The 13,130-nt window shown below is 39.1% G+C and overlaps 1 protein-coding gene across 3 annotated transcripts in view; it reads right to left on the reverse strand.

The window, feature by feature from the left end:
- Positions 1–12,322, reverse strand: part of creb5b (cAMP responsive element binding protein 5b) — a 51,050-nt gene extending 38,728 nt beyond the window's left edge. The window contains exons 1-3 of one of the 3 annotated variants that reach the window (XM_050047240.1): positions 12,268–12,322; positions 658–735; positions 211–304 (exon numbers count right to left, since the gene is read on the reverse strand). In XM_050047240.1, coding sequence (XP_049903197.1) covers positions 211–304; positions 658–711 — 148 coding nt within the window. In that variant the 5' untranslated portion in view covers positions 712–735; positions 12,268–12,322. Of the gene's footprint in view, positions 1–210; positions 305–657; positions 736–6,556; positions 6,795–12,267 lie in introns of those variants that run through there. The other 2 variants (XM_050047239.1, XM_050047238.1) reach the window with 2 other exon arrangements.
- Positions 12,323–13,130: the final 808 nt, after the last annotated feature.

Consider the following 13,130-nt stretch of genomic DNA (forward strand, 5'->3'; position numbering starts at 1 on the left):
GGAGTAAAGCTGAGCTGCGAGGTGACGTGTGTCATATGATTTACATTACTGTAAACAACTGGTATAGACACGCCGTGAAGTTTTCTGATGATAGACAAGTGAGTCTGAGGATGAGTCACCGAGGCACACACCTGCAAATGAGCTACGAGTTTCTTGTGAGCCCTGCTGAGGTAGTGGGTGTGCGTCTGTATTGATGCAGCCGTAACTCACCTGATAACATGTTGTCGTTCTTTATGGAGGGGAACTTAAGGGTCATCTCATGTTTGTGTCGATGTATCATCAGATGGTCCTCCGTGGGGAATCGCTGTTGAGTTTTTTTAAAGGTAGAATTGTAAGAACTGAATGTAGAAGACAAAAAACATTCTGACACAGATACGCCCGTACACTGAAGCTTTAACCCAAAATAGCATCTGCTGTTCTTCGTTATCCTAAAAGACCCTGGTGTTGACTTCAAAGAGCACTTTTTTCTATAGGTATTTTAACACCTGCAGCGTTATTTACACTTTGTGTTGCACTTAGTTCCATGCTATTCTGTTTCTCCCCCATGCGTGAGGCAGTAACCCACTCCTCAGGCCTCCTCAATGTACACCGCTTCATATTACAGGCAGATATGCACGCGTACACACTGTGTTGTGTTGTTGGTCTCAACATACTTACCTGAGAACAGCCAGGAGCGTTGCACACGAACGGCCTTTCCTGGTCTGAGTTCATCACTCTGGCCACCTTCTCATAAAACTGCAAAAACAAAGACAAAAGGAGAAAGCGGAGAGAGGAAGTGAATGACTTGAGTTTCCCCTGCCTGCTTCCAAGAGGAAAAACACACTCACTGTGTCACGCTACACAAAAAAAATTGCCATTGCACCTGAAACAGCTGTGTGGTTATATTCAGTAATAAACAGCTTTCTCACACTACAGTAATAAAGGATCCACTAAAATGACATCAAGGCAAAGACTCTGGGTTATAAAAGGACTTTAAACACTGGACTTTTCTTGTATTTATTACACATAATCATATCGACTATTATCTGCTCTGAAGCCAGTCATGAACAGAAATAACGACAAAAAGTGATGTACTTCTATGACACTCTTGAATTTACTGTTATACTCATTTAACATTCATTTCTGCTGGGCCAACAGATGCACAGATTCACGTCTAGGAACAATAGAAATGTGTTTCAGATTCATTTCGGATGGAAACAATGACACGATAAACTATGTTTGAAATGTCTGACCAAACACCAACACCATGCTGAAACCACAGTTCCAACAAGGTGTCTTTAAATGTTTATTGTCACCACAAAGTGACACAGTCTGGTGTAACACATCTGGCACTGGTCTGGAAACTACAATTTCTCCTCATTAGTAGCGTAAAAAAATCCATTTGCACTAATTTAGTAATGCAGTGAGATGAAGTGAACTCTAAATGGAAGGCACTAAAAAGTCATCAAATACCTTCTTTTTTTTTTAAACTTACATTCTGTTTTCACATTTCAGTCACGCAGTCATCATTTTAGGATTTAATTAGGGTTTTCAGTTAGTGGACATCTCATTGTGAGAAAAAGAAAGGGAGGGGTGGCAGAGCAGCGTTGCCTGACGGATACATACAAGGGGCACTTTATTTGTTCTTAACACAACTTTAAAATTATTTGTTTACTTGCAACTACTGCCAAATCTGTGCTTTGTGAGTAATTGTTCAGCACACTACAGCCAAAGCAATGCATCATGTCAAATGTGCAATGGCTTTGGTTATTGTTTTAAATGCTTTAATAATTTAGAGCGCCAAAGAGGACAAACATTCCCGGCAAAGAGGAGCTCTTTTAAAAAAATAAAATAAAATGAAACCAGAGTCACATTAAAATTAAAAGCCAACAAATTCTGTAAATACCTAGAAAAAAAATACAGAAACTAAATCATGCACATAAAGATGCATTCTGCATTCAGCTTTAAAAATTAATTGAAAACAGCCTAACTATATTTATGACAGGATGTCAGAGAGAAAAACAAGAGAAGAAACAGGTGCATTTTTAATGGCTTCTCAAGATCAAACCAATGACATGGCATTTAAAAACTCTGATGTGCACTTTAATCAATTGTGGCATTTGATGCATGTGATGCCTCTCTCACATTTAAATATCTATACCATTAACTTTTGCAACAGCTTACATATTTGTTCCTGGAAACAGTGTCTACAGCAATATTGTTCAATTATTGTAGGCAGAAAATGTAGAAATATATTTATATTTTTATATGAAATAGTAATCAATGCAACAAGTATAGCTGGTATAGAACCCACATACATTTTAGGGACTGCAAGGAGTATTAAAGCTGCCAAGTGCCAACAGCTGGCACTTATCTTACTAAGTCTTTAATCAGTGACTTCCTCTTTAAAATAATTGTTTCATTAATTCTGTATTTTATTTAAGCAGTTCTCATTAGGATGTTTGTGTTGACACAGATACAAGTCTAACTTATTTTTTAAATAATTGTACTCAGTAAATTGAGTTACAGAAAAAGTATTATTTTGGGCTTCATATTCAGTGACTGCTGGCTATTGTATCACAGTGCATTTCTTGTTTCAGGGTCTTATCGTTGCTGTGTAAACTATCCTCATCACTGACAAACAACCTTGGAGCAGTCACCACATGCCAGCTCTACAGATGCCCAAGATACAGATGTTTTAACAGATGTTAAGTGAGGACGAAAGTATTGAAGTAGTCTCTATTAATCCCCAGCCACAGCACAGCACCCGGGGACCGTCTTTATCTTTAAGCCACAGAAGATTCTTTACACTGACAAGTACAGGTCTAATGGTACGGGACTTGCAAACAGGCAATAAACATTCAGACTCCATACATGAAGGCCCCATAAGTGCTGTGATGTTTGAACGTCCAGGGTGCTGAGGGTTATAGAGACCCATTTTGTACTCCAAAAGATAAATTAAGCCTTTATGAACTATTTGAATTGTGCCTGGGTGAAGTAGGAAAGCTTGTAGGTGTACAAAAACATGGTGCATTTGGCACCACAGAAGTAAAGCTTAATGGAAGAAATTGTAGATTAAGAAGCCAAAGTTAACATTGTTTTCTGTTGTTTTTCTCCTGCTACAATCAATCAAAACAACTCAAAGGGGTCTGTTAAGAAGCCAATATTTTAATCATCACCATTCAGTGTTTGTTTATCATGTGCGCTCTTGACAATGACTGGAACAACTTAACTGACACTGCACCCAACAGTTGTCATTCACAAACTTGTTGTCACATACAACACAAAGTTTACTCCTCTACTTTCACCTGCCACCATCATCAATTCACGAAAACAAACCCGAAATTCAAGTCACTGCTACATGTCACGTGTCGAGCATGAATACCTTCATACACCATGTACATGTGTGTCTTTTTCAGAGCTACAGACTATTTCCTCAAGCACAGTCAAAACACTCAAATATTGTGTTATGCTAAGCAGTGCTGTTTTCCTAACAAGCTGTACTTCATGAGCAAGCCTGCAGAACAGGGTCTGGACAGGGTCTCTCTGTCAGAGAGCAATGAGCCCTGGTCTCTCTTTCTGTCACCAGTGCACTTGGTCTCTTCTACAGGGCCCCTAAAAACTCACCTGGTTTCCTTTGACACAACAAACATGACTAACACTGCTGATCCTAGCCCTCAACCAAAACTAGAAAAAGGGTGATGGCGAGTACAACTGAAGAAGCTGTGCTTCGAAAAGTCTGTGGACATGTCGCTGATTATTCTCAACATTTTAGACCACATTCATCACAAATACAGTTACATGAAACTTATAGCTGTTTGCACTATTCCCTCACCAGGCTTTCCTCTTGAACACCTGTATGACTCTGAATCACTTCATTCAAATCTAAGACTCTACAATAAATCCCAAAAACTGACATCACCGAAAGCACTAATAGGAAAAGGAGAAGAAAGAGTATCCATGACTGTGAAAGCAGAGGCAAAACTTTTACTTTTACCTTCCTGTTTCTAAAATGGGACTTGGTCATTTCATCACATTTACCAGGAAATTCGAACCATATGACGCATAAAACTTTTAACCATTAATTCTGCGAATGCCTCTGTGAATTATCCAATAGCTTTCACACTTAAAATTATCAGTACTCAACGCCCCTTTCCTTGGAAGAGGCACTTGGCTCTCATTTGATATAGATGTTTTAGTTTAGCGGAGGAAATTTGGTTACACTTTACATTAACTATATCCTGATGTGTGTGAGGGGAAGGATTAGGGTCCAGCATTCGATTTCAAGAGGAGCTGGGGAGGAATTCTCCAGGTAGGCCACATATTAGAATTTGAACAATATGGTGAGGAAAAGAGGGGTTGGGGTGCAAAGGCATATGGGGTTAAAGCAAGCACAAACATGCACAGCAATTCAAATCTCCAGCTCCCCTTAGCCTGGGCCTTTGACAGCACAAGTTCAAGGTGGGATCACAGCGAAGCCTGAGGCGGGGAACATGGCCTTCTTAGACAATGTCTGCCCTGAACTTCTGCTCTCGAAGTGAATGCATGACAAAAAAGACTGCTGTGATGTAAACCTCGAGACCTATCAATTACCACTCTCTTCCAAAACATGTAAACTCATAACAAGCACAAAGAAGCAGGGCACTCACATCATCCTCACAAAAAGTCCCAGAATGAAATGATTAAAAAATGAACAAGTCAACAAAATAAAATAAGCGCAACAGATTTTTTAAGGTATGACACTTATGGTGAGGCCAAACTGCTGATTGCTGTTATTCGACCCCTTCTTGCATTAGTGCAATCATTACCACAGGAATGTTTCACCTTGAGCACATGCAACAACCATAAACAAATAAAGGTCACATTTCATTATTGCAATGAGCCACTGGACTGCAATTACGCTGAACATTATGCAAAATATTTGAAGAATTAGATCTGCATCAAGATTACTAAATAACTCATGTTATCCAGTAAGTTTAGTTAGTGACTTTACAGTCTTTTCTGTTTCGTATTAATTTCTGTAATTATCATATTCTTGTGTTTATTTTCCTGAGTTGGCTATAAACTTCAGCAAAGGTGTAGATTTCAGGGGGGACGCAGGGGAAACATTCACTTCAGCATTTAGAACATGTGCATTTGTCCCCCCAGTATTTTTATTTTCACACAATTAAAATACCCTAAAATGGAGCAGAAAAGGCACAAAGTGGTGCATAAAAATTCACAAGAATGCAAGAAATTAAGTGTGTGATGCTCAACATTTTCTGCCCGAGGACCCTCATATCTACATTTCATATGTACCCCCCACATATTAAAAGAAAACCTGGACCCTTGGACTCCAGTAGAATAAGATTTCGTACAACTAAAAAACTGATTTATCATGTATTGTTGTTATAACTATTAAATCATAATTGTTAACTTTGTTCAGTCTTAAAAGATTATTGATTTTTTTTTCTTCTTGCAAAAAATTAGAGGAAAATGTGAAGCTCATTCTTCTGACAAACTTTTTCTCAAACTGTTGCTTTCATAAAACGTCACTTTATTTTATAAAAGTATCCTATAATAGCTGCCTGTTCTCAAAACCATCTTTTAAAAAATAAAAGTCCATGTCACTCTGCATTAATTTAATTACCACCATCATCATCAAACTTAAATGCCTTATTATCAGGTGTTATTAACAGAGCCACTTAAAAGGCACATAATAAAACCGGAAGCCTCCACATTAATCTAAAGCAGCGCGCATGAGAAACAAGTGGTTATTGATAGTGTTGTCACATAAACATAATGTCAGAGGAGAGTAATCAAATGATTAAAACATCTCTCCTTTTTCTCTCGAGCCGTGCAGCCACTAAGCGCGCCTCGTCAGCACAACCTTCCTGAAAGTAACCCTCAACATCTCAGCGGTTAATCAAATATCGACTGGCCTGCAGAATGACGTAATGTTGGTCACATTGCCGTTCAGAAGAAAAAAGGGGGAACGTAAATTTCAAGGGAACAGGAGCATCACTCTTTTCTTTTTGTAAATGGCATGACAGCAAAAAGCACCAGGCTATCATTTTCCAGACGATCACTGGTGAACCGCAGCAGCACGCAGGCAGAGGGTCCCGGACCAACGCCGGCTCTGCGTATCCCGAGATGGGACAGGCATGGCAATGATGCAGCTTTGAGCTGTGGAGCAAAAGATGGAAGAAGTGCCAACTTAGTGTGAAGTGCAGCGAGAATCATCCTTTGCAATGACCCGGACTGTAGCCTAGTTTTCAGTCGGAGACGAGATGAATTCCTGCAGACTTGCCTCCGCTGCTACCTGACAGACCGAGCAGCAGCGGCACTTGTCTCCGCGTTCAACTTCAACAACAGTCAACAGATAGGCCGACGCACAGACACCGAAGTGAAATGACAATGCACCTACTCTCACCAAACTAACATGACCCGTCTCCTCTCACACTTGCACGCGCAAATGAGCTGAGAACAAAAGGAAAAAAAACAACATCTCGACTGAAGCGAACAACTAAACAAGCTGTTGCATGAGAAAAAGCAGGAGAAAAAGTAACAAGGATCGTCTTTAACAAACACAACAAACCTGCAGGGGCGCGTGCACGGTCCTCTGCATGGTGGCGTGAGGTTTTCAACTTACCAAACAAGTGTAGAAAATGTGAAGCAGTCTCTCAGAAGAAACCACGTTGGACTGAGAAAAGATTACAATACGATCTATTTAGAGAAGCATAACGTCACCCCCGGGTGACGTCACGTGGGATTCCTGAACTTCTAAATCATTGCGGTCCGCTTGGAGGCGGCGCGAGCGGGGCGGAGTTTGCAAATGCACACCCAGAGGCATGGATGGACAGTGCTGGACCTGGAGTGGGTGTGGTGCAAAGCTGGATCTCCAGTACTGACCAATCAGGCATGCAAATGAGCGCGCTGCACCGCATCTTCACTGATAACTGTCCCATGAGCGGAGTGACATCAGTTCACTGAGTGTGAAATGAGTTTCAGTCACACACTTCATCACTTCAAAGACAATACTTGGGACTTCACATACTGTAACAAATTTCAAGCAGCATACTGGAAACATTACGATAATTAATTTGACCTGCACTAACAGGCTGATATATATTGCACCCTTCTATTTCCTTTGTCAATGATAAATAAAGAAACAACTCAGAACAGAAAACACACAGGTGTTACAATTAAGGTTAAAGTGTCCCAGTAAGTGTGACCAAAAACGTGTGAATTCAGCACCTCTGTTTCTCTTACTGTGAAATCTGCCTTCTGTGAAAACCCCTTTTCGGATGAATCAAATACACAGAAACAACAGTGCACAATATTTCCCAGGGCGAAATTAAACTACAATTACACTCCAGGATACTCATGTCGCAAGTGTTATGCAGTATTAAGCTATTATGACTCGCCACCTGTGTATCCAGGTGGCTGTCTATTATGTGGTGAAAGTAATGGCTGGATTAACCTGCAACCGGACCCTGCAGCAAAAATCAGCTGCTGTGCCACCATTAACCCCCAATTTTGCCTTCCCTCTGGGGAATGTGTACAGTTTTTCCTAGGATGGAATACTACCTGGTGTCCGATTTGCTGTGTGGTAATTTGATCAAACATAAATGGTTTTGTACTATGTAATGGTAAGCACAAAACTTAGATAAGGAAGGTCCGAAAACGTCGAAACCACCTTTTTCAGACAGGAGAGCAAGATTGGAAAACATACCAGGACCCACCTGTCATTCAGTTGAATTAGCACATGGAGTTTTCAGGGCCCTTTAAATTCTGGGGCCTTGTTCATTTAGTAATACAGGTGACAGTTTTCATATTTCATATCAAAGCCGCATATATGGCGTCACTCTCAAGGCCCTAATAATTCACTTCCTTTGCTACTGCCTTCTTTTCTGAGGGTCAAATCAAACTTATTTTTACTTTTATTTTTACTTTTTAAAGGTCCAGTGTGTCTAATTTAGTGGCATCTAGTGGTGAGGTTGCAGATTGCAACCAACTGAATACCCCTCTGCTCACCCCTCCCTTTCCCCGTCAGAGAATCTACGGTGGCCTTGAGATCACTATAAAAAAAAAATGCAAAATGCCCTCTTTAGAGCCAGTGTGTTTATCCTGAGCTACTGTACAAACATGGCAGTGCAACAGGACAAGCTTCCTGGAAGAGGACCCGCTCTCTATGTAGATATGGAGGGCTCACTATAAGCTAATGACACCACAGCAATTCTTATTTTCAGGTGATTATACTCTAATGAAAATGTAATTATGATCATCATATTCCATTTCTGCCAACAGATGCCCCCTAATCCTACACACTGGACCTCTAACAAAGCGTATCTCTCACAAAGGGGCCATAACCTGGCAGACCTTACATGCATCATCAACAGCTTCACTTGCAAATGAATTGAGCGTTGTTAGTTGTTCCACACTGCCTTTTTTTTTTAAATGTGTGCCTTAGCTACAGCACATTTGAGGAGATTTAAACAGCTTTGGAGTACAAAGCATTTATGTTGGAGCTCTGTGTGACCTGCTGGTGCCAACTGGCTGTGATTTCTTGGGCCACAGACACCGGTAGTGAAGCCATCCTCGGCTGCAGGGATTAATGACTCCTCGCACATTGAGAAATGTTTACCACTCGCCTGCGACCACTCCACTAGACGCACTAAGAGCTCTGTCACTGAAACAATAACGCAGTCTGAAAAGCCCTCATAACTCAGAGCTTCTCCGCCTCTGTCTTTTAACCAGAGCTTTAATCAACGTTTATGACATCCTTTTGTCTCTTTATTGCCAATATATTTCCCAACCAATCCAAACATTATGCTCCCAGAGGAGCAGACTATTAAGGTTGGAAAGAGCCGATACAGTTTGGGTCAGTGACCTACACTAAAGCAGATTTGATCTATATTATACTAAACCTTTTATTATTATGCCTTTGTGCAATGCTTTTGAGTAAGATCACCTTGGAAAGATTAGCACCAGCGGGCGTGCTTTGTTGCAGCAGGTGCAAAAGGTGAAGGAGGCTAAATAACAAAAGTGTCATCCAGGATTTCAATTTGCAAAAATAATATAAAACACCATCAGAAATATTTTACTTCATGCAACAATCAAAGATGGAAAGTGGATGTTCAAACATATGGAATGTTTCTGTAAAACATTGTTTCCTGCCCTTCATACCTTAAGCAGAGACAGTTGTGCCTGCAGGGATGGAAATGTTGGGCTCTCGGAGTATCTGCATGCCATTCCACATTACAACACCTCCGGAAGACAAGTGCCATGGCAGATTGTACATTCAGTTTCATGTTATCTTCAGTTCTAAAAAATATCTTTAGTTATCCACGGTGTAACGTTACATAAAATATGGCAAACAAGCACAGATATTGTACTGCAAAAAGTCTTTAAAGGGTATTCTAATTAAATACTATAAGTTCATCTATTAAACTCTTTGCCCTTTGCAAACTACAGGTACATTTCTATATTGCCCATTTTAAGCATTGCTGGATTACTGAACAGGCCTCCCAGGCACGACACAGGGGCCCAAAGTGTCAGGGCCCCCCCTGGCTTTTACTCGCAAAATGTCACTCAAAGAGATACGTAGCAACCTGGAGGAGATTAAAAATGACTACAGAGAAACACAAAATGACTAAACAGACAACCACCAGCAAAACAACCACAAAGGGACATAAAAGACCACTTAGAGACACTAAACAACTACAAAGAGACACAAAATGACTGAAAAGAGTTGCAATATTACTACAAAGAGACAAAAAGTAACAACAAAGATGCAAAAATGACTACAAAGAGACACTAAACAACTATTAAGGGATGCAAAATGACTACAAAGAGACACTAAACAACTATTAAGGGTGCAAAATGACTACAAAGAGACACTAAACAGCTATTAAGGGACGCAAAATGACTACAAAGGGACAAAAAATGAAAAAAAGAGACACACAACTACTACAAAGAGATGCAAAATGACTACAAAGAGACATAAAAACAGCTAAAAAGAGATGTAAAATTTCTACAGACACAAATTTACTACAAAGAGTCACAAAATTACTACAATGAGATGCAAAATGAATACAAAGAGATGCAAAATTAGCACAAAGAGACACAAAACAACTACAAAGAGACACAAAACAGCTACAAAGAGGTACAAAATTACCACAGAGATTCAAAATTATTACTAAGAAATGTAAAATAACTACAAAAAGATGCAAAATGATGCAAAATAATTAGAAAGAGACAAAAACAACTACAAAGAGACAAACAATTACTACAAAGAGATGCAAAGTTACTGAAGGAGACACAAAACAACTACAAAAGAGATGCAAAATGACTACAAAGAGACAATCACTACAAGGGATGCAACATTTCTAAAAAGAGATGCAAAATGACTACAAGAGACTGAAAATTACTACAAAGAGATACAAAACTACTGCAAGTCAGTGACACAAATGACTACAAAGAGATGCAAAATGAATTTAAAGAGATGCAAAATAATTACAGAGACAAAAAACAACTACAAAGAGACACAAAATGACTACAAAGAGATGCAAAGTAACTGCAAGAGACACAAAACAACTACAAAGAGATGCAAAATGACTACAAAGAGACATAATCACTACAAGGGATGCAAAATTACTAATTAGAGATGCAAAAAAAGACTACAAGAGACTCATAGATGCAAAGTGGCTGACTTTCAAGCTTGCTTTACCAATGGATGTAGGCCAGGTTCCATTTTAATTCTTCTCAACCAGACTTGTAGTCTGTAATTGTTGATATAATTTAGTCTCCAAACTCCTAAGAAGGACGTGTTAGCTGTTGTGATTAAAAATCAGGAAATATTGAATAATGAGTCAGACCTCAGGACTTGTAAACAGTACTGCCAAAGTGTGACATTGTTGACATTGTTTATCAAACCCTGGGGTGGACTGCAAAGAAATATTTATGTGTCCTGAAAAGAGAATCTTAAGTAATTTGTCATGCTCTGCTCTACGGTGTCAATGACATAGCATCTATGAAAGTCTATTCACTGCACTGCAAAACAGCTGTACAGTAACTAAAACTCTGTTTAGGGGTGTGGGCATTTAACTTTAACATATAGTTAAAGTTAACTCCCCTGCTGCGGGAGAGACACCAAACATCACTGTAGTACGTCATGGTGGAACCGAGAGCCGAATTCAACAAAACATATGTGCTGGGAGGTTCCCAGTAGATAACCCCAGTGACATTCCCGCACTCAAACACTCAACCCTGTAACATTTACATTAGGTGGCTGGTGAATGGTGCTGCCTGTGCGATGAGTCTTTAGATTTATCACAGTGTAGGGTGATGTCCTCTGTGCTCAGTTTTTGTGGCTAAGTACATCACTCTTTTGACATCTAAATTAGGCTTCTGTGTGCGCTCATACGGCATTATTAAAGTCATTTGTAAAACCATTTATAACGTTCTCTGGCTGAGTTTGAAAGAAGTGTCATATAAATGGATGATAACTCTAACTTTATATCTTTCATTTTTCAGACTTTATTTATATTACTACATTGCACGGATTATATTTTGGATTAATTTGTGCAGTAGTTTGCAGTTGTGTTATTCCCTCCAAAATGTACTTTGGCCTGCAAATCTAGATTTAAAATGACATATAGGTTGGAAAAAATCTCTCCCAGGAGTCAAATTGTGCAAACCAGGAGAATTTAAGTGGGAGTGCAAATAACTATCTAACAGAGAGCAAATTATTTTAGGTCACAGAGGGCAACAGAGTTTAGTTAGTGACCAGCAGCTATGATAAGTGCCTTCCCCTGCATGTGTTTCCACATTGCAATCAAACAACCTATTCAGTAAATCTCTAGTGCAGAAAATCACAAACACATCTATTACATCATCTACATTTATGGGCTGTAACAAGTTGAAGAGTAATGATTAGATGCAGCTATGCTCATCAAACACAACCATCAATAAGTGACGCAATGCCAGAATCTTACAGGAAAAGCCATGAGCTTCCTCAAACAAGAGGCTGCATGTGATATAATGCTTTTCAAAGTAAAATCCCACTCAAGCTTAAGTGGAAAAATAGTTTTAACGTCACTGCGGTGCCTAATCTGAAAACACTGGGCACACTTATGACCCACTACAAGACTACCAAGCACAGACTTAAAGTTACCACAATGTAAAAAGTACATTTTAGTAAATATAATTTCTGTAATTTGACATTTTCAAAACTGATTTCTTGCCAATTTGCAGCAGATCTGCATTTTTGTGCACAAACAAGGTTAATATTCTCTGTCTACATACCAGTGTTATGTATTCTTACGTGTACATTGTGCAGACATCCAGTTATGTCTTGCAGGTGATTGCATCACTCCCTTGCTTCCCCTGAAAACAGATCAAAAGAAACAAAGTACAATTTTTTAACAAGAAATATATCTGTTACACTGACAAAAATATCAAGACAAATTTGCACACACAAGCAGTAGTTGTTTGCTTTCTGTAACCTGAAAATTGATTTCATACATAACTGAATCTTTCGGAAAGTGGCCAATTTTTATGAGTGAGAGCAACTAATACATCAAAATGGCAACATGTGTTCTTTTCTAGCTCGTCTCTATCTCAAACAACCAAATGAATACAATTACCTCACAGCACATGATGCATCAAGTGATCTCAATGGTGCTAAACACATGTCGTGATAACATCGAACAGAAGCTTGAAGCAACTTGTATTTTAAATGTATTTGACTCTGCTCTCTTTCAGTACTTAGTAGCATCAAATATGTAGGCTAACAACTCTGTTGGCAAAGTTTGGGATAACTGTAGAAGACCCCCTAAATTACTAAACACAAAGAATAGACGCGACTCATTTTTATCTACTGATCAACACTGCCATCTTGTGGCTATATTATGTATTGCACCTACTTGTTGCTCGAGTGTGTAATCCATGTCACAACTGTATAATATAAATATTAATAATAATAATCATAATAATATATAATGTACTATAATATAATACAATATAATATTATATAATAATTATTAGATCATTTTAGTGTGGATAGACATGGACACAAACACTTGACAGTTTGTTAAAGCAGCACCTTTTGAGAAGGCACTGCACCAGGAGACAGACTGAAAAACTGTAAAGATTCAGCAAGTAGTTTG

The sequence above is a fragment of the Epinephelus moara genome, chromosome 6, assembly GCF_006386435.1.
Source record: "Epinephelus moara isolate mb chromosome 6, YSFRI_EMoa_1.0, whole genome shotgun sequence".
NCBI classification, from domain to species: domain Eukaryota; kingdom Metazoa; phylum Chordata; class Actinopteri; order Perciformes; family Serranidae; genus Epinephelus; species Epinephelus moara.